The sequence below is a fragment of the Podarcis muralis genome, chromosome 5 (assembly GCF_964188315.1).
Source record: "Podarcis muralis chromosome 5, rPodMur119.hap1.1, whole genome shotgun sequence".
NCBI lineage: Eukaryota > Metazoa > Chordata > Lepidosauria > Squamata > Lacertidae > Podarcis > Podarcis muralis.
This window is the reverse complement of record NC_135659.1, coordinates 8,230,791-8,252,582: the sequence shown is the minus strand read 5'-3', so window position 1 is coordinate 8,252,582 and position 21,792 is coordinate 8,230,791. Positions and strand designations below refer to the sequence as shown.

The window sequence follows — 21,792 nt, the reverse complement described above, 5'->3', positions numbered from 1 at the left end:
ACGCAAGAGCATGTTGATCACAATGTGCATTCCTCAGGAGTTGACATGATAGGTGGAATGCTATAATTGGAGGTGTTGAATCTTTCTGTGTTCTGTGAAGCTACAACTGTTTCCTTTCACGTGTTTGGGTGTGGTCTGAGTTTCTTGCACCCCACAATAAATTGTTTCCTCCTCCAAGTGTGGGACCCCAATCATCAAACAGTAAATATCAAGTAAACAATAAAAATACACTAGATCACTAAACTCTGGCTGGATGTAGACACATCAAAGAAGCGTTTTAGTTTAAAGCATTGTAAATTTAAAACAGGTAGAGAAAAACAGGACTCCACGTCGTCATCTGGTGGCAAAATGTTACATTGCACATACAACACATATACAGTAAATTGCTTTTTCTCTATCAGTCTAACTGAGTCCTCTGATAGCATGCCCTTTTGAAAAATCAAAAACACAATCCCTGGAGCATACTGTAGTTACCGGTTGTTAAATCCCTGGTTATGGCATCACAAGATTCATTAAATACAGATTACTTAAGATGAAAAGATGGGCTTGGTTACTGCTCATTACACCTAACGTTCACCACCTGTCATTGCTATCATATCAGGTGATGCTTTGCTTTCAAAAAGTGATTTCAGAACCACAAACCACAGTGATGAGCTTTGCAAACCAAAGGTTCATACAGATTCATACTGGGCTTTTTGAAAACTGTCTCATTTCGTTTGAAAACTTCCAGATTTTGGAGGTTCAAAGGGTAGCACTGAGTTCTTTGAATGCCCTTCCTTTCCAATGCCAACCATCTCCTAAATCAGCATTTGAATTATACTTTTCTTTATACAGAGTGATAGGTAAAATAGCACCAAGTTTAGCCCTTGTTTTTTGTGCAGTTTTATATAAGAGAATAAATCTCAATTTTAGTTTTCTTTGCTGTTCTTTCCTCATCTTCCTCTACCTCAGGGTATTGAAGGTTGTCTTTCACAACAGTCAGAAATCCAGTGGTCTCAGCAATTAGCACCAAGTCCTCCACAAAATGTACTGTATCATTGGCACTGTGACAAACATCTTTGAACATCATTTATTGCTACATCACATACATTGCCAAAGGTAGGTCTTAATTATTGCAACAATTATTACCAGAATTAATTGTTGCAACGAGCTCTGCAGACATGTGCAGACAGGATGGGTAGCCACTGTTAACACACTTGTAACAGGGAAGATGTGCCACAAATGTACGCACATGATGCCTCTCTCTTCAGTAGGTTCTGATGGGCATAGTTCCAAGAGGCTGCTTGTTTATGTTGCACTGCTTGTTTATGTTGCACTGTGCATACAAGACACTCCAAGCACCATACACCTATGAAAGCTCATTTCAACATATTCCTCTTTATCTTCAAGCTCAAGAGGGCTGCAGCAGGGACACTCACCTGGAACAATGATGCAAGTGCAATTTCTTCTTGCTGTAGGCATGGAATACAGTGGTACCTCAGGTTACAAACACTTCGGGTTAAAGACTCTGCTAACCCGAAAGTACCGTAGTACCTCGGGTTAAGAACTTTGCCCCAGGATGAGAACAGAAATCGCACGGCAGCGGTGCAGCAGCAGCAGCAGGAGGAGGCCCCATTAGTTAAAGTGGTACCTCAGGTTAAGAACGGTTTCAAGTTAAGAACGGACCTCTGGAACAAATTAAGTTCGTAACCAGAGGTACCACTGTACCTAGATGCATCTTATATCTTTTTGTATCATCACCTACTTTTGAGAGGCGTCTTCCATGAATACGGTCTTAAGAGTTAAAAGTAGGATTCCGTTCTGGTTGCTGTTGCCAATTCCTTCTTTCCCAATATTTCCAGGCCACAGATCAAAATCTCACCCAACTCTTGCATTAAAATCACCCAGGAGGAGGATGTTATCTTTCTTAGGCATCTCTGTTAAGATGGTCTCCAGCTCCCTGACCACTAGCCATCCTGGGAGTTGGGAGTCCAACAATATGAGGACAAGTGGTTCTGCATCCCTGCCAGCTATGCCTCTCACCCTCGGAGCCCTCTGCAGTGGTTTTAATCCATACAAACAAGATGGGAGCAACTACACGTCATCCTTCTGTGACAGAAGGATCTAAAAAGTCACGTACCTTGGCAAGAACCTTTGGGCAGGCACTGCCAGCATGGGCTTCCCCTCTCCAACAGCTAATTACCCAGTTGGAAGGTATCATGCAGAGACATCAGCGCGCACACACACACACACACACACACACACACACACACACACACCACTCTGCAAGCCCTTTAGCCCTTGTAGAATGAAAGCTTTAAAGCAAAGCACACAGACACCATTCAAAGAAATTGTTTTGTGAGATTTGAGCCTGCTCCTACATTTTAGTGATTTTAGCCAATGAGTGAAGTCAGAGCTGTAACTGGCAAGTGCTGGAAAGAAATTTATCACACAAGCAATATCCATGTTGCAGAGGGAGTATTGTGCCTGAGGAAGCATGGGCTACCACCGCCCTGCAATGTAGCCTATTGTTGCTATACAGTGCTAAAATTACAGGGGAATCATAGAATTGCAGAGTTGGAAGGGACCACGAGGGTCATCTAGTCCAGCCTCCTACAATGCAGGCAGGAATCTTTTGCTCAGCTCAAACCCACAACCCTGAGATTAAGAGTCTCGTGCGTTACCAACTGAGGAGAAGGCAGAGAAGGAGGCAGAAGTGCATGACAACCCTCCAGACTCTTGTGGGGAGGAATTTTAGGAAAATCAGGCAGGGGACTATTAAACAGATTACAACAGCAACATGGGGGTGGGGGCAGGTGATTAATTGCTTTCCCACCCATGGAGGGAAGCTTGAGGGTGGTTGCTGCTGGTGTGAACACTTAAACGGGTATATTCACATCAAAGGCACAAAGGCTTTTTTTAACTCAAGAAAAGAAAAGAAAAGAGTGGCCATGTGACCTGAGTTAATAACATTGCTAAAGTTTTTTAAACTTCATAACCAACAAGAAATACTGATGGAATGCACTGGTTGCTTTTTATCAATTTAATCCTGAGTTTATCCAAGCGTACAGAGGAGGGAAACCAAGATGATTTAGGGTCTGGAAACCAAGCTTTATGAGGAACGGTTGAGGGAGCTGAGTATGTTTAGCCTGGAGAAGAGGAGACTGAGAGGAGATATGAAAAACCTTTTAAAATGTGGGCAGTTCCAGAATTTACATCATGTAAATGCCAGGGAAAACAATTTTAAGTTGGCACCAAAAGGAAAGGACTATATGTGTCCCACTGTTACTACACAATGCGCTGCTCCTGGCTGTGGAACCTCAAGAAGCACCTCTCCTAACGATCTTTATAACTGGATATAAGATACACGGAGATAAGAAGATTCATTATGCATGACAAACTCAATATGTCCCAAAATGGGATTCCATAAACAATTATTTTGGAATTTGCATTGATGGGTATTCCCCACCCCGCTTTACACTGCCTTTCAAGACCTAACGTGGAGTCTTTCAAGTCTATTTTGTTTAGGACATCAAGTCAAGGAATTTGTAAACGAAGTAGTAATGATACAAAGGAGTACTTAAGAGAAAAGTCTATGAGGAATGATATCAATTTTCTGAGCAAGGTGTCAAGCTGCTGCCAGCGACTTCCGGCTGCTTGCCCAGGAACGTATAAAGACAAGGGAATGTTTCTTACTGTCCGCTTTTTATTCAGTATTTACAGAGAGAGGCTATAGCACCCAGCCTCTTGGATAATGGCGTTGTCCCGAGTCAATCTCCACCGCACACACACACCCCCATCTCTCCCACTTCCTCATTCGCCATTCGCATCGTCTCTCTTACAGGTGCTGCTATGTGCCCTCTGTCTTTGAGCTCTTTGCTCTCCTACTTTTAAGGCTCACCGGGTTCTGGGAGATGGAAGGTCTGGGATGCTTTCTAATAACAACCTGTCAGCCGAGTGTTGTTCCGACTCTCCCATGTTTTCCCCCTCATCTGCCTCTGAGATGTGACCTCCTTCAAACCCCTGTTGTAAATCTATACTGTCTTCCTCTTCCTCCTCCCCAGAAGGGTCAAGCTAGGGAGGCAGTCTCCAACATCCTCCTCTGACCAGTCTCTGACACAAAGTTGGTGGAACATGATGCTGGGGAGATGATAAAAGATGTAAGAAATCATATCTGTGATTGAAGATGGGAATGAACTGTATGAGATGTATGTAGGGCACTGGTTAAATTGTGGAGTAGGCACATGTTTCTTCCTCCTGTGGTTTCAGCATCCCATCACTGGCAACATTTCCTTCTGATGCTACAGCCTTTGCCAACCTGGTGCCATGACAGGTTTTGGACCACAACCCCCCCATCCAAGCACCTGGAAGGCACAAGGTTAGTGGAGGCTGCCATAGTGCAACAATGCACATCTGTACACATAGCCCACCAGAAGTAGGACACTGCGCAGGCTTCACATGCAGCACAGAAATTTGTAGGAGCAAAAGCAGTCCAGAGAATGAAGTATGGAGATGCAGAGGAGTCAGCTGGGGAAGCCTGGGATGAGAATCAACATCCTATACCCCTCTGAAATGTGTTTTATTTTCAAATTGACAGACCACAATCAGGGCCATCGCTCAGCCTCCCAAAGGTCCTGCTCCCTGGAGACAGGGTCTGAGCTTTCAAACAGGACTGAGCTTACAATGTTGAGTGCTGTGAGGCTAGAAAACAGGAGCAGCTTGAAAACACAATTTGCCAGCTACGCAAATTCATCATAACTCAATTTCTCATTTGAGTTCTCAGCTATGGTTAGAATCCAGTGGTCATCGATATGACAACCCTAAGTGCACGAGTCAGCAGAGGCCATCCCAGGCACCCACAATATTACACACCCACAACCCACACACCGAAACTTGGCTTGAAAGCAGCATGTTTTCCTATCACAAATGATAGAATAGTTTTCAAGATGTGCTTTGTCGTACAAGGCAAAGATAGTTTACAAGATGTGCTTTTCATAGGGTGTGTGTAGCAACACAACAATCAACCCACTTTACAGATGTGCCAACAGGTCCAGAAAGATTGGAAAGCCAAAATACATGTATTGGGTTGTAACAAAGTTTTACTCATAGTAGACCCATTGGACATGGTGAACACTGGAAATAATCCATTATTTAAGATCTGAGGAAGAATTCGTATTTACTGTACTTCAGAACTTTTGTTCATTTGCAGATTCAAAATAAATCCACTGATAAATTCTTATATTTATTCACATAAGATTTCTGCAGTTACTAATAAAGAAATCTCATAATTGCATCTACACCAGGGATTGGCAACCTAAGGCCCGCGGGCAGGGAAAGGCTGGTTGGGCGAGTGGACCTCATTCTGCGCACACAAAGACTTGGTGGAATCCCACCCGACCACAATAATGTGGTCTGAAGAGCTACTGCCTGTCTGAGTAAGCAGTACTGGGTGAGATGAACTGCTGGTCCAACTCAGTAGAAGGCAGTTTCACACCCAGCTTGAATTTGAGTAAACAAGCTTAGCAATGAATGCAAATCTTGAGGCAAATATCTGGTAGCTGTTGAAACAAAAACTACAACACGGATAATTTAAGTATAGATGCGTTTCCTAGTCAGGTGATAAAAGTTCTCTAGAAGAATCCCCTCCGCTGGCTTCACAAATTTGGCACACAGCTAAAAGAAAACTAGTCAGGGAACAAACACAGTGCTAAGGTCAAGTTATTAGCACAAGGCAAACACGCTCAGAACTGGCTGAGTACCACGTTGAACTACACCACCAAAGATACATGCACTGGGTTGTAGTCAACAAAGTTTGATTCAGAATAAACCCACTGAACATGGTGAACACTGGAAACAATTAGATTCATATTTACTTCAGATCTTTTGTTCACATGCAGATTTAAAATCATGTCACTGCTTATCATTTCATCTGCTAATCAGGTAAGATCTCTGCAGTTACTGATGAAGAAAACTCACCATTGCTTGATTGTGGGAAAGACCAGTCTGCTTCATGCCTCTTTGATAAGTCTTCTTTCTCTTCTGCCGTCTCATAAGTTGATCGGCGATTCCTTACGGAGATATTTTCTTCACCCGCCATGGTGTCAGGCTAACACACTGTAGAGGAGAAAACTTACTCATATGAAGTAGCTCAGCTTTTTATGACCATGCACTTATCGTTCTTTATTATATGATGTATAATTATAATCATTCTAAGAACCTCAGTGCTTTCTCAATCTTTCTTTTACAAAACAAGTCCCTAGGCGTCCTGGCTGCCAGAAAACATTTCTAAATACACCAGACTGATGAAAGTTGTGAAAGTAGAGGATAGGGTTTGTTCAAAACCACAAACTGTTCCCTTCACTCTCTGAACCAGCCTCTCTCAATCTTGGTTGGGTCCCCAGATGTTGCTAGACTACAACTCCCATCATCTTTGACCACAGGTCTTCCTAGGTAGGAATGATGGGACTTCTATACATCTCAGGATGTATGGTTAAAAAGCTGCCTTAAACTTGTATCTTTCAAAAGTTTTGTTTTGGTTGATTATTAATGGAAGTTAAAGTTGCAGAAAATGTTATCTGACCCGATCTTTGTTCCTTTAAAATCTTCCATAAGGATAAGATTTCGCCACTTGCAGCCCTTGTGTTTAAGGTGACATCTCAGTTTAGAGGGATAAATCACACATACACAGCACTTTTTGGCCGCCAGTTCTGATGATCCTTGCTTAATAAGCAAAGACATTAACAAGCCTTTTGCCCAACAACACAGCCCTTTCCCCAAGCTGTAAATAAACCAGAAATCGTACAAATAACCATAGTTTTCCATTTCATCCAAGTTAGAAAACTATGGCTCCCACTTCCCAGCTTGGAACCCGGTGGGCTCAGCCTTTACGCACGGAAAGGAGAGGTGGAAGAGGGGACCAGCAGGCTTCCTTCGCTCCTTCTCCCCCTCTCCGCACGCTATCGCTCCCTCTCGACGGCGACCGGGAGATTCAGGAGGGGTACCTGCGCCCCTCTCCAGCCCTTGACCGCCCCTCGCCCTTCGCCCCAGTCCGAGTCCCATCACCACCGTCCCCGGAGCGCCCACCTGAGTCTCCGTGTCTCTCTCCTCCTTGCGTCTTTTGCAGCTCCGCAAGCGGAGGGGAGCGCTATATGGCTTGGCTCCACCTCTGCCTTCGTCAGGGCATGTAGGCGAAAGAGGAGGAGAAGCCGGAGGAGGAGATGGGAACAAGATACGTCGCTGCCCCCTTTGGAAACAGAATGGTGGACTAAATCACGCAGGGGGAACCTTTAGTCCGCCAGATGTTGCCAAAGGACAACTCCCAGCATCCTTGGACATTGGCTATGCTTGCTAGAGCTGATGGGAGGTTGGGAGCTTTGATGGGAGGTTGGGAGCTTTGAGGATGGAGGTTGTTCCACAACATCTGGAGGGACTGTGGTTCAGCACACCTGGGCTAGTTAGCTAATCCAGCAGTGCTTATGTTTCAGTCGAACAGTGCCACCTAAAGGCGCCTTGCAGAAAACTATACAGTTGGGAGATAACGGTAATGATTCAAGGCAAGCTGACGCGGGAAACTGTCCTACGGCGTTTAATACAGCTTGTGCCAAGGGAAGTGTTCATAGTATGGCAGCCAACCTCATGAGATTTTTTGTGGAACTAGAATATGGCAACCCCATTTTGGAACCAGGATATGGCAAGCGCCTTGTCACACGGGGCAGCCAAAGAAGGCAGTTTTAATGGTAGAAAACAGCAGACCCATTGCTAGTCTGTAACATGGGGACAAGGGCACTAACTTGTGCAAGCCTTTTTTATTTCTATTTTCTATTAAGATATATGCTTATTGTAAACCACCCTGGAATCTACTGGACGAAGTGTTTTAAACAGTAAATACAGGCTCCACACACACCATATGTGGGAAATGACTTAACTGGTTATCTTGTATGTCTCCTGAATCCTGCCTTCTGTGTATTGCATGGAAGCCATTCTTTTTACAGGAGGTGATAGCGGTAATTAAAGTTTGCTGGTAACACAAAAGCCCTGTGCTTTAGGTCTTAAGAAGTCAGGAATGTCAGAGAGTCTTTGGTAGACCCACAGATTGACAACCCCACCCCCTTGTTTTGGTTCCTATTCCTTTAACTGTAACATGGCATTTAGGAATTAAGCATAAGAAGCTTTCCACATTGCTCTGCAATTGCATGATAGGTTGGTAGCAAGAGGAATCATTGCAGTAAAAAAAAGGGGGGAAAGAAAAGAACAAGTAGATGGCAACCCTACATATCTCAAGAAGGGGGCAGTGGAGCTCTTTCACAAAGCTTGCCTCCACCCCAGGCCAAATGATCTCATACCACCACTACAAATTTGTCTTCCCAAAGCATTTGGCAGAAACAAAGAGGGGGTTTAGTGGGGGGGGGGGAACCCTCATATATTGGCTTGCCATAGATGAAAACATCTGAACTAGGGCATTCTTGCCCCAATCTCCTTGCACTGCTGTTGCATTAGAGTAACAAAGCCTGCAGAAGAGCAAAGAATGAAGCACCTAGGTAGCCAACAGCCTAGGACACCCCTGTTAAAACATCTGCACTGGTTGCTCATTGGCCACATGTATCATTATCTCCCAAGTATACATATCGTTTTCTGCAAGGTGCCATTAGGTAGCGGTATTTGACTGAAACATAAGTGCGGGTGGATTAGGTAAAGGTAAAGGTACCCCTGAGGTCCAGTTGCGGAGGACTCTGGGGTTGCAGCACTCATCTCGCTCTATAGTAATAATAATAATAATAATAATAATAATAATAATAATAATAATAATTTATTATTTGTGTCCCACCCATCTGGCTGGGTTTCCCCAGCCACTCTGGGCGGCTTCCACAAAGACCAAAAATACACTAAGATGTCACACATTAAAAACTTCCCTGAACATTCCCTGTCTTCTGAATGTCAGGTAGTTGTTTATCTGATGGGAGGGCGTTCCACAGGGCGGGCGCCACTACCGAGAAGGCCCTCTGCCTGTTCCCTGAAGCTTTGCTTTTTGCAATGAGGGAACCGCCAGAAGGCCCTCGGCGCTGGACCTCAGTGTCTGGGCAGAACAATGGGGGTGAAGATGCTCCTTCAGGTATACTGAACCAAGGCCATTTAGGGCTTTAAAGGTCAGCACCAACACTTTGAATTGTGCTCGGAAACGTACTGGGAGCCAATGTAGGTCTTTCAAGACCAGTGTTATGTGGTCTCGGTGGCCGCCACCAGTCACCAGTCTAGCTGCCACATTCTGGATTAGTTGTAGTTTCCGGGTCACCTTCAAAGGTAGCCCCACGTAGAGCGCATTGCAGTAGTCCAAGCAGGAGATAACTAGAGCATGCACCACTCTGGCAAGACAGTCAGCGGGCAGGTAGGGTCTCAGCCTGCGTACCAGGTGGAGCTGGTAGAAAGCTGCCCTGGATACAGAATTGACCTGCGCCTCCATGGACAGCTGTGAGTCCAAAATAACTCCCAGGCTGCGCACCTAGTCCTTAAGGGGCACAGTTACCCCATTCAGGACCAGGGAATCCTCCACACCAGCCCGTCTCCTGTCCCCCCAAAACAGTACTTCTGTCTTGTCAGGATTCAACCTCAATCCATTAGCCACAATCCATCCTCCAACCGCCTCCAAGCACTCACACAGGACCTTCACTGCCTTCACTGGTTCTGATTTGAAAGAGAGGTAGAGCTGGGTATCATCTGCATATTGATGGACACCCAGTCCAAACCCCCTGATGATCTCTCCCAGCGGCTTCATATAGATGTTAAAAAGCATGGGGGAGAGGACAGAATCCTGAGGCACCCCACAAGTGAGGGCCAAAGGGTCTGAACACTCATCCCCCCCCCACCACTTTCTGAACACGGCCCAGGAGGAAGGAGCAGAACCACTGTATAACAGTGCCCCCAGCTCCTATAGGCCGAGGGAGCCGGCGTTTGTCCGCAGACAGCTTCCGGGTCATGTGGCCAGCATGACTAAGCAGCTTCTGGCGAACCAGAGCAACGCACGGAAACACCGTTTACCTTCCCGCCAGAGCGGTACCTATTTATCTACTCTCACTGGTGGATTAGCTCAACACAAAGATGGCCAGTCAGGTTCCTCCATAAGTTCACAAGCAGCAGGGTATCAGCAGAATAAAGGTCCCAGGCATCCGGCACTCAGGGGTACATTGCCTCTGAACATGCAGGTTCCATTTCCTCTCGTGGTTGAAAGTTGTTCACAGACCTACCTTCCATAAATCTGCCCCAAAGTCTTTCTGAAAGATACCAAAACCACTGCCCAGCTCAGTCAGTAGAGCACAAGACTCTTAATCTCAGGGTCGAGGGTTCGAGACCCACATTCGGCAGAGATTCCTGCACTGCAGGGGGTTGGACTAGATGACCCAACTCTACAGTTCTACGATTCTGCTATGCCCAGTGCTGATCCTAAAACTCAGCAGAGGAAGATGAATACGTCAGACATCATCACCACATCTCGTTGCGTAAGCTCATCGACACCTTGCCAGACAGACTAGCTTGTCAAAGACAAGAATCTAGTTAGCCTTCTGTTTGAACACATGCCTGTTGCATCCCAAAGCAATTCTGCTGTTTACCTGGACGGCCGGGTGACAGTGAGGTTGGAGGATGCACAGGAGTGCGGAATTGCTGGTGGCAGTTCCACTGGTGCAGCTGCACGGCCTCGACCTATTCAGATAAGCAGCAGCAGAGCCACTGACATCGGGAAGGTGGCTTAGCCTCTCCACACACATTGCTGCGGATTAGATGAAACCCAGCCCTGCCAACAAAATTGCTCGAAATACATTGCTGGATGGAGAACTTCCAGGTGGGTTCATCCAACTTTGTTCAAAGTGCTTTCAAGCTGGAATGGTTTCGCTGAACTCGTGTCTCCAGGATCCTGTTGTCCCCCAGGCAATATTTCAGCTCTGTTTCTCTCATTATCTTTTTAATGTTTCTTTTTTAAAAAATTCTCTTAGTGCCCTGATAGAAAGGCAGCTTTATCAATCTTATTTCTATTATTTCTTGCCCACATAGCCCACCTTCCCACCAAATGTTGCTCAGGGCGGTTCACACCACCAGAAACACTGTTTTTGAAACATAATAAAAACACAAAGTAATCTATAAGGATTACTTATAGTAATCCTTAAGGATTACTTATAGTAATCCTTAAGTATTACTTATAGTAATCCTTAAGGATTATAGATGGGATGTGGGTGGCGCTGTGGGTTAAACCACAGAGCCTAGGACTTGCCAATCAGAAGGTCGGTGGTTCGAATCCCCGTGACAGAGTGAGCTCCCGTTGCTCGGTCCCTGCTCCTGCCCACCTTTTTTTTAAAAAAAATAATTTTTATTGAATGGTTTTATGTTACAAAAAACAATACAGCCATACTACCACTAAATATAATTAAGAAATAAAAATTACATACATCGATATGCTCCTGCCCACCTAGCAGTTCGAAAGCACGTCAAAGTGCAAGTAGATAAATAGGTACCACTCCGGCGGGAAGGTAAACGGCGTTTCCGTGCGCTGCTCTGGTTCGCCAGAAGCGGCTTAGTCATGCTGGCCACATGACCTGGAATCTGAATGCCAGGTCCCTCGGCCAATAAAGCGAGATGAGCGCCGCAACCCCAGAGTCGGCCACGACTGGACCTAATGGTCAGGGCTCCCTTTACCTTTAATCTATAAGGAACAGGGTCTTTCCCACACGAGCCTGCTCAAACCTTACGGTCATCTTCAGAGGCCTTCCTGAAAGGCCCCCTCCCTCGCAGCAGGTAGTGACTACTGGAGCAGGGCGTTCTCGGTCGTGGCCCCCGGACTTCTGACCATCCTCCCCACCACCACCACCCGGCCAGGAGGTTTGCCTGGTGTGACAGACAGCAGAGCCAGAGAATCATAGAATCATAGAGTTGGAAGAGACCACAAGGGCCATCGAGTCCAACCCCCTGCCAAGCAGGAAACACCATCAGAGCACTCCTGACATATGGTTGTCAAGCCTCTGCTTAAAGACCTCCAAAGGAGACTCCACCACACTCCTTGGCAGCAAATTCCACTGTCAAACAGCTCTTACTGTCAGGAAGTTCTTCCTAATGTTTAGGTGGAATCTTCTTTCTTGTAGTTTGGATCCATTGCTCTGTGTCCGCTTCTCTGGAGCAGCAGAAAACAACCTTTCTCCCTCCTCTATATGACATCCTTTTATATATTTGAACATGGCTATCATATCACCCCTTAACCTCCTCTTCTCCAGCCTAAACATGCCCAGCTCCCTTAGCCGTTCCTCATAAGGCATCGTTTCCAGGCCTTTGACCATTTTGGTTGCCCTCCTCTGGACACCTTCCAGTTTGTCAGTGTCCTTCTTGAACTGTGGTGCCCAGAACTGGACACAGTACTCCAGGTGAGGTCTGACCAGAGCAGAATACAATGGCACTATTACTTCCCTTGATCTAGATGCTATACTCCTATTGATGCAGCCCAGAATTGCATTGGCTTTTTTAGCTGCCGCCTCACACTGTTGGCTCATGTCAAGTTTGTGGTCAACCAAGACTCCTAGATCCTTTTCACATGTACTGCTCTCAAGCCAGGTGTCCCCCATCTTGTATTTGTGCCTCTCATTTTTTTTGCCCAAGTGCAATACTTTACATTTCTCCCTGTTAAAATTCATCTTGTTTGTTTTGGCCCAGTTCTCTAATCTGTCAAGGTCGTTTTGAAGATTGTCTGGTGGTGCAGTGCCTCAGAAATCCCACCAGACGGCTGTAGCCTCTTTCTGATTGGCTACCAAGGCATCCAGTTGGGGGAGGGGGAGCAGCACTTTTGGAGGGAAAATAAAAGGAACCGTTTCTGAGGGAATGTCCATGGGCAAAGCCAGAATGTACGTTGGGGGGGGGGGCAGTGTTACCTCAGTTTGTATTGATTTAATTGATTTATTTGAAGAGGGGCAGCTGTCCCTCTCTGCCACACACACACACACACACACACACAAGGCTGCGCTCATGCCAGATAGATATAGATAGCGACAGGGAGGTGGTTTAAGAGAAACCGTGAGTTAGAGTTAGGGAAAGTGTGTTTCGCATCCACCCTGAGGGAAATATCTACAGCTAGAGAAAGGAGTCTCTCGACTGAGTGTCTAGGGAGAGTATTCAGACGGGAGTGAAGTGGAGGAGCTGAGTTCGAGTCAGGAGGGGAGAGATCTTCTAGAAAGAGACGACTCCCAAAGCAGTGAAGGGATGGTGTGGGGAGATCCCCTGGCTCCGCAGTACTATTTGGAGTACCTCAGTGAAGGAGGGGAGGACAGGTGACCCCACCTAGGCCTGAAGTCACCCCCCCCCCCCAAAGCAGGCTCAAAGCTCAATGCTTCTCAAAGCTTTTCCAAAATCATTTTCTCAGCAGCTAAAAGGCATTAGCTAAAAAGCATCAGAAACATTTCGCTCTGCTGTAACCAAGGTCGCTTCTCAGGCTAGCTGACCTTGCCGAAAGGTACATTCAACTTGCCACTTTTCCTTCCGGGAACTGTGCCAATAGAGCAAGAGAAAAGAAACATATCTTGGACACGATGGAACTCAAGGCTTCTCTTTTTTTTTATTAAATTTTTTATTAAATTTTCTTTTACAAATTAATCAACACAATCCTGTTCTCAAATTTCCAATTTTTGTACTTCCACCAGCTCCTCCGCCAATCATCCGTATTTTCTATTCATAACGCATTTTCCATTTCTTATATTGCCAGTTAGTACTAACTTACCGTCTCAGTTTTTTTTTTTTTTGCAATACATCTTTAACAGTCACAAAGCCTCTTTAAAACCGACTAACGTTGTCTGTACATCACATATATTTTTCAGATAATCCGTAAACTTTCCCCAGTCCTCGATGAATTTGTGATCCTTCTGATATCTAATTTTCCCAGTCATTTTATCCAGTTCTGCGTAATCCATAAGTTTCATTCTCCACTCTTCAAGTGTCGGTAGTTCCTCTTGTTTCCATTTTTGGGCCATTAATATTCTTGCCGCTGTTACTGCATATTGAAAGAGTTTATAGACTATAAACTAGGAACTCAAGGCTTCTCATCCCTCTTTCCTGGGAAGAGTCCAAAAGAGTCCCAAGACAGCTTTCTGTTCATGCTCAGGGGAACTCATGGGGCAGGACTCTTGAAGAGGAGGAGAAAGGGGAGGGAAACTGGAAGGGGAATATATGCTCTGGGCAAATGACTTTGAAGCCGTGCTTGTTTTGTGAATCTTGCTCCTTCTGCCACCCCGGTTGGCAGAATAAAGCTTTTTCTCCGAAACTATTCCTTGCGTGTCTGTTGACTCCCATTTCCCCGTCCCGGGCGCAAAGCTCTTCTCACCCGAGGCTAAAAAGGCTACATCAGGAAGTGTGAATGTCAAAAGGCTGTCTAAGAAACCAAAGTATGAATCTGTAACACCTAAGCAACAACTGAGGGAACTGAAGTCAAGTGTCATAACCACCCTGAGACGTGAGGGTGTAGGGCGGTATATAAATCCAATAAATAATAATAGGAATAAAATAACTGGAAATAAGCTGAGCCTTTTACCATCTAATCTAGAAGCCTGTAGCATCTACCTGAAACGTAATAACGGAATATGAGCAACTGAAGTTTAAAAGAAGCTGTGCTTGATGAGAGGCCTGTCATATCCATTCAATTTAGTATAATTATGAATAGGCTGTTTCCTGAAAGAACATTATCTCCTAAAATATTCCTTGTTTTAGCCACTGTGCTCTGTCAAATAAACCTTTCTTACTTGTTCAACTTCTGTTTGAGTCTCCAAGCATCTGATTTTTACCTCACACAAGAATCCAAAGGCGTAGCCAGGATTTTTCTTGGGAGGGGCAGGCTTTTGTTGGGGGGGGGGGGAACCCTCAGATTTGTATTGATTTTGATTGATTTAGGGGGGCAGCTGCCCCCTGCCCCCCCGGCTATGCCCATGCAAGAACCAAAAGATAACCTATGGTGGTTGAAAATCTATATAATAGAGTGTTGTACGTAGTTTGAATCCGCTGTAATTCGTAGACAGAGGTGCTAGGCAAATTATTTATTTGCCAGGTCTTTTTCTTTCTTTGAAATAATTTTTATTTGGTTTTACAAATACAGTACTGTATAGAATTATAACAATACAAAATACACATCCCTATTTAGAGATTTTTCTGAATCTATGGACTTCCCACCTTCCCCTCCATGGGTCCTCTTGTCAACCTTTTCAACTGCGTATTATTTCATAATCCATATTTTATGTCTCTCCATTTTGTCCATAATATTTGCTACATTGCAAGTGTTATTGCAATCCTGTTAATGTTTGCTTACAGTGGTCTCCTAGATAAATTATAACCCCCCCACCCCCCCCATTCTTTATTGAAGTTTTGGTCTTCTTGATTCCTGAGCTTTCCAATCAGTTTTGTCATTTAGGCATGATCCAACAGCTTAGTTTGCCATTCCTCTCTGGGAGGGACTTTGTCTTCTTTCCATCTCTGGGCTAGTAACATTTGTGTGGCTGCCAGGCCTTTTAATATACCACTAAAGCTGTCTTTAACTGATTGTGCCCAGGGACACCACTCACTTTATTATTCTTTTGTTCTGTGTCTCTTGAGTTTTAAAACCGTGTGTGCATTGTATTGTATGAATTTGTGAGCTGCCCTTGGAGTTTTTCACTGAAGGGCAGCATAAATAACATCTTGTACTTGTGGCCATGAACATTACGCTGGTGTCCATGACTATCCCAAAGGCTCAGGAAAACATTCAGTCAGGAACAAAATGTTCATATACCAGCTTTTGTGGGAACGGATTAGCAAACGCACAGAAGAATGATCTGTATGGGGAAGGCTAAGGACTGAGAAATTATACACAAAGAGACACTAGTTGTGGTGAATTGTAAACAGTGAAGTCAGAAGGAAAGGAAATGTCAAAAAGTTTGGACAATGATTGTAATAAACGAAAATCTGCCCTTATTCCCTTATAGGGGACACAAGAGCCCTTATAGAGTCCTTTGTAGGTTCTCCATCGGTCAGAGAAAAGAACAGAGACCAACCAGAGAATATTGAGAAGCAAAGTAGCTCATAAGCCTGATCTTTATTGAACTGTTGCAACAGGGTGCTCCCCTCACAAGCTGGAAAGGAGGAGGACCCAGAACCAAGGTGTGCCCACCCTTATATAGACATTTTAAAATCTTTTGGAGAAGCTAAGTAGATAAAAGGTAAAGGTAAAGGGTAAAGGGACCCCTGACCATTAGGTCCAGTCGTGACCGACTCTGGGGTTGCGGCGTTCATCTCGCTTTAGTGGCCGAGGGAGCCGGCGTTTGTCCGCAGACAGCTTCCGGGTCATGTGGCCAGCATGACTAAGCCGCTTCTGGCGAACCAGAGCAGCGCACGGAAACGCCGTTTACCTTCCCGCCGGAGCGGTACCTATTTATCTACTTGCACTTTGACGTGCTTTCAAACTGCTAGGTAGGCAGGAGCAGGGACCGGGCAACAGGAGCTCACCCCGTCACGGGGATTCGAACCGCCGACCTTCTGATCAGCAAGTCCTAGGCTCTGTGGTTCAACCCACAGCGCCACCCGCGTCCTGCTAAGTAGATAACTGATATGTAAATAACTTTCTTGGCACTGTCAAAACCAGACTTTAATCTACCATTGTTTAATCTACTCATTGTTTTCTGAAATCGTTCCCTAAGCAGCGGTGGAGTCTGGCACACCACATCTGAGGAGTGTGAGCAGCAACATTGCCATGACTCTCCTCTCTCCATCCCCAGGTCAGGCTTGAGTGCAGTGGAGCTGTGGCTGGCAGTGTTTGGTTGATTCAGGCTCCGGTGAGGGAGGCTGTCGTGGGGGCACCTGGTCGCACCCCCTCAAAAAAATGTTCCCAGGGCATGGCTCCCTCAGCCCCCCCCCCTGCCCTAAGACATAAGAAGAGTCTTCTGGATTAGACCAAGAACTCATCTAATCCAGCACTCTGTTCTCACAGTGGTCAATTAGATGTCTGTGGGAAACCAGCAAGCAAAACCTGAGTGCACCAGTGCCTTCCTCACCTGTGATTTCCAGCAACTGCGGGAGGCAGCGGAAGACAGGAGTGCCTGGCGTGCTCTGGTCCATGGGGTCACAGAGTCGGACACGACTAAATGACTAAACAACAACAGCATTCAGAGACATACTGTCTGTCACAGTGGAGGGAGAACAGAGCTACTGCGGCTAGGAGCTGTTGATAGCCATATAATCCATGAATTTACCCAATCCTTTTTTAAAGCTACCTAGGTTGCTGGCCATTACTGTGGGACAGTTATGGAGTGCAATGGTGGCTGTGTGAAGAAATACTTCCTTTTGTCTGTCCTGAATCTGCCTACATTGAGCATCACTGGATGACCCCAAGTGAAAGAAAAGGGCATTCACTTTCTCTACATATTCTTCTCCCTCCTTCTAACAAGATTTGTTAGAACGAGCTTCATAGAAAGAATGCAGTGGAACGAGCTGGGTGGTAGAGTACTTCTGCAGTGGCAGAATTATGTGGGAAATTGCAGTCAAGCATAACTGCATGACAAGTGGTTAATATATGAAGGGGCTAAGACCACGGAGTTCTTTCCCTTGTCTTAAGTGGGTCGCACCCCCTTTTCTTCATAAGGAAGTGAAGCTTCTTCCTCTTCTTCTCTTTCTCCATGTAATTGACAAAGGAAGACATGTCCAAGCTTAGAGTGCATGTTTGAAATCATCTTTCTGTATTTTCTACCCAAAGGTATTCTGCCTGTGTTCTCTTTGCTGCTGCTTGGATAAATGCATGAATCTGACCTTTGAATTTGTAAGTAAAGCATTTTTAACTTACTTAGCAGTGGGTGGTCTATTCATTGCAACAGGGGCAGCGCTGGATGCAACTAAACAGGATATGAAAAGGGTCTCATGGCCTACATTCCCATGGTACACTGCTGCTTTACTTTTGTGAGTTTAAACTCTGCTACTGGGGCTCTCCCCTGCTGGAGAGTGAGTTTAGGCCCACAATTTGAATCCAGGCACCCAGCCATTTTTTTGTTATTTACCTTCCTCCGCCCCCACCTGGTCACAGGGATTCATAATGTTTGATGTTTTACTTTGTTTGATGTTTAAATTTGCTGGAAGCCATCCAGGGTGGCTGGGGCAGCCCAGTCAGATGGGTGACATATAAATTATTATTATTATTAAAGGTAAAGGGACCCCTGACCATTAGGTCCAGTCGTGGCCGACTCTGGGGTTGCAGCGCTCATCTCGCTTTACTGGCCGAGGGAGCCGGTGTGCAGCTTCCGGGTCATGTGGCCAGCATGACTAAGCCGCTTCTGGCAAACCAGAGCAGCGCATGGAAACGCCGTTTACCTTCCCGCCAGAGCTGTACCTATTTATCTACTTGCACTTTGACATGCTTTTGAACTGCTAGGTTGGCAGGAGCAGGGATGGAGGAATGGGAGCTCACCCCGTTGCGGAGGTTCGAACCGCCGACCTTCTGATCAGCAAGCCCTAGGCTCTGTGGTTAACCCACAGCGCCACCTGTGTCCCTATTATTATTATTATTATTACCCTCCCACAAATTCAGGGTACAGTGGTGCCCCGCAAGACAAATGCCTTGCAAGACGAAAAACTCGCTAGACGAAAGGGTTTTCCGTTTTTTGAGTCGTTCTGCAAGACGAATTTCCCTATGGGCTTGCTTCGCAAGACAAAACGTCTTGCGAGTTCTTGTGAGTTTGTTTCCTTTTTCTTAAAGCCGCTAAGCCGTTAATAGCCGCTAAAAGACGAAAAAACCACAAGACGAAGAGACTCGCGGAACGGATTAATTTCGTCTTGCAAGGCACCACTGTATAGGCAGTGGTGGTGAATATGTTTTCCCCCCATCAGCGCTCACCTCCATCAACAAAGCCCCAGAGATTTATTGTGTTAGGAAAGTGCGCATTGTCTCTATTTTCTGGTCCAAGAGTCTTTTCTACGGATCGGTTACATTCGGTGTGAGACTTTAATAATAATAATAATAATTTATACCCCGCCTTCCCCAGCCAAGGCCGGGCTCAGGGCGGCTTACAAGCAATAATAAAAACAAGTTGAATGATTACAACTTAAAAACAAAAATAAAATACATTAAAATATTGAAACATTAAGATATTAAAATGTAGCCTCATCGTAGGAGGAGAAGGAAAAGAAAAAAGAAAGAGACTTCAAATGTTGACTACAGCATACGGAAAATAAATAATAATAATAATAATTTATACCCCCCCTCCCCAGCCAAGGCCGGGCTCAGGGCGGCTTACAAGCAATAATAAGAACAAGTTGAATGATTACAACTTAAAAACAAAATTAAAATACAACATTAAAATATTGAAACATTAAAATATAGCCTCATCGCAGGAGAAGGAAAAGAAAAAAAGAAAGAGACTTCAAATGTTGACTACAGCATACGGAAAATTAATAAATGAACCCAGAGAGAGAAACGAGGGCGGCACAAAAAAAAGCGTGTCACCACCCGCTCTCTTCTCCCCCAACCTTACGCAGGGATTTCTGGTTTGGCATTGCCAGAAGAGACCGCGCGGCGACCTGCCCTCGGAAGCACGTGCGCGGACCCCGCCGAAGGCTCCCCCGGCCGGCCAGTAGCCGGAGCCCCTCGCCGCTGCGCAGCGCCGTTTCCTGTTCCCTCCGCCTCCCCTTTCGCCGGCCCGCCGTGACGAAGGCGGAGGAGGAACCCAGCCATAAAGCGGCCGCTCCTGCCCTTCCCCGCCGCGGGGGGAGCTGCAAAAGCCGGAGCTGGAGGCGACGGCGCAGGCTGGAGAAGAGACGCGGAAACGCAGGTAGGCGCGCCGGGGACGGTGATGGAGGAACTCGGAGTGGGGCGAGGGGCGGCGAAGGGCCGGGAGAGGGGGCGCAGGTACCCCTCTGAACCCCCCCCCCCGGTCGCCGTCGAGAGGGTGCGGGGAGGGGGAGAAGGAGCGAAGGGAGCCCGTTGGCCGCCCCTTCCTCCTCTCCTTCTCGTGCGTAAAGGCTGAGCCCACCCGCGCCACCGGGAACCCAGAAGGGCATTTGCCGCCCCCTCTCTTTACTCACGAGTCAGCCCCGTTGGATCCAGGGGGATTAACTGGCCAAATCAGTGTGTAACCGAGGATTAGGGGTCTGGCGAGTTCGAGAGGTTTTCTGATCCCCGCACCATCGTTTTCCGTGCACGGCCCATAGCGAGCGCATGTGGTCCTTTGGAACAGGAAGCTCAATGGAGGATGCGGGTTTACTCGGAGTGAGGCATGGAGGCAGAAGGAGAAACCGGGGCAAAGGGCTTCCTTTTTTCCACCCGCCTTGGAGAATTATTTACGCAGTTTAAGCTTTATAGAATAAGAGCTTAGTGGGGTTTTTTGTTTGTTATTTTTTTAAGGTTGATTCCCTCCCAAGAGGTTACGGTTCGAAAATGAATGATTGTGTACCCAGAGTGGGGAAGATGTCAGAGGGGAGGGAGAAAACTTAGGCAACGATGAAAAGAGGGAAAACAGCAGCCAGTTGGTGGCACCTTAAAAAGTAACCTATTTATGGTGGGAGAGGCTTGCCTGACCGGACACCAGAGGCCACTTTTTATCAGGTGTGAACTGCTCCTATCATTTCCCAGACTGAAGATAAGCAGTGGCATCAAATGACAAAGCAATGCAGAAAATTCAGTCTGTGCTGATTTGATCCAAGCTTTAATTCAGTTGCCGGCAGCCTGTGGTTTTTTGCATTTTGTTGCCATTTTAGACCACTGCTGACCACACTTTCTCTCTGCATGCCAAACTGAGGATAACACTTCATGCGTCTATTCCAAGACAGCTTATGCACTGTTAATCTATTACTCTTTAAGGGTCATGAGTGGGGGCAGGGGATACCTAAGCTGCTCCCTTTCTTTGCCTGGCGAGTTCCCGGCCCCCCACCAGGATAAATAAAGACACGAGACACCATAGTTTAAGGTTAAATGGGCGAATTAGGCCACAACTTTATTGAATTCAGGAATGAGAGGCATTGGCTTAGGCATTGGTCCTAACTCCGGCTCCAGCCCATTTGCTGGAGACACGGGGAAGGGTTAACACTATATCGGGGGAGTCTCCTGCAGAGGCACTTTGACTAGGAGCTCCCCCGGGTCACCGCTCGGGGGTGTGCCTTTGGCCCACACCTCCATAGGCTTCGGACAGGGCCACGCCCCCCGGAGTCCTTTAACGGACCACCCTTCGCTCACTGGAGGGAGGTGATGGCGTTCCTCCCCCCCCCACATCCTCTTAACCCCTTCTTACCAATGCCTACCGCCAATGGTGAAAAGTTGTGACGAGTTGCTACGAGGTAGGCGAAAAACCAAATGGCTGAAATTGCCAATTGGGAAAAATTCCTGCCATGCCCCATGCGGCGACAGACCGAAGTCCATAGCAAAGTCAGAGACCTACCTAAAGCCTACCTAAAGGGAGGGAGGGTGGGAAAACGTGGGGGCTAGCCGGCGAAAAGAGGCCGATTGGCTGGCTGGGGGGGCAGACACGGCCGGGATTCCCCTGCTCTCGCGGGGGCTGAAACCAGCCCCCGCTCACGTGGGGGGTGGGCGTGAAGCCCGCAACCCCACCTCCTGGGCAGGCCAGAAGTGGCTTTCTCAGGAAATGGATCAGGAGGACCCTGGGGTGGGTTAGAGGTCCTGTAATCCAAACCATTGGATATCTCTGACCCTGGGAGGGTCCCCGAAGGATAGGAGATGGGAGACACTGGAGAAGGCAAGAGTAATAAGGAATGCTTTGCTGTGGGGTCACAAATGCAGTTCAAAGCTGATGGGCTGGAGACACATTGATAAAAGAGATGTCTGGAGAAGTTATA

At 46.5% G+C, this 21,792-nt stretch overlaps 2 protein-coding genes across 6 annotated transcripts in view; one reads left to right on the top strand and one right to left on the bottom strand.

Annotated features, from left to right (window-relative positions):
- LOC114598569 (sterol O-acyltransferase 1-like) overlaps positions 1–20,162 on the bottom strand; it is a 53,627-nt gene extending 33,465 nt beyond the window's left edge. Inside the window, exons 1-2 of one of the 4 annotated variants that reach the window (XM_077928254.1) lie at positions 20,029–20,162; positions 5,956–6,093 (exon numbers count right to left, since the gene is read on the bottom strand). In XM_077928254.1, coding sequence (XP_077784380.1) covers positions 5,956–6,076 — 121 coding nt within the window. In that variant the 5' untranslated portion in view covers positions 6,077–6,093; positions 20,029–20,162. Of the gene's footprint in view, positions 1–5,955; positions 6,094–7,062; positions 7,257–12,053; positions 12,153–12,622; positions 12,771–20,028 lie in introns of those variants that run through there. The other 3 variants (XM_077928256.1, XM_077928253.1, XM_077928255.1) reach the window with 3 other exon arrangements.
- SOAT1 (sterol O-acyltransferase 1) overlaps positions 19,560–21,792 on the top strand; it is a 39,860-nt gene continuing 37,627 nt past the window's right edge. The window contains exon 1 of one of the 2 annotated variants that reach the window (XM_028732372.2): positions 19,560–19,775. The gene's annotated coding sequence lies outside the window, so the exon portion shown is untranslated. Of the gene's footprint in view, positions 19,776–19,831; positions 19,853–21,792 lie in introns of those variants that run through there. The other variant, XM_077928257.1, reaches the window with a different exon arrangement.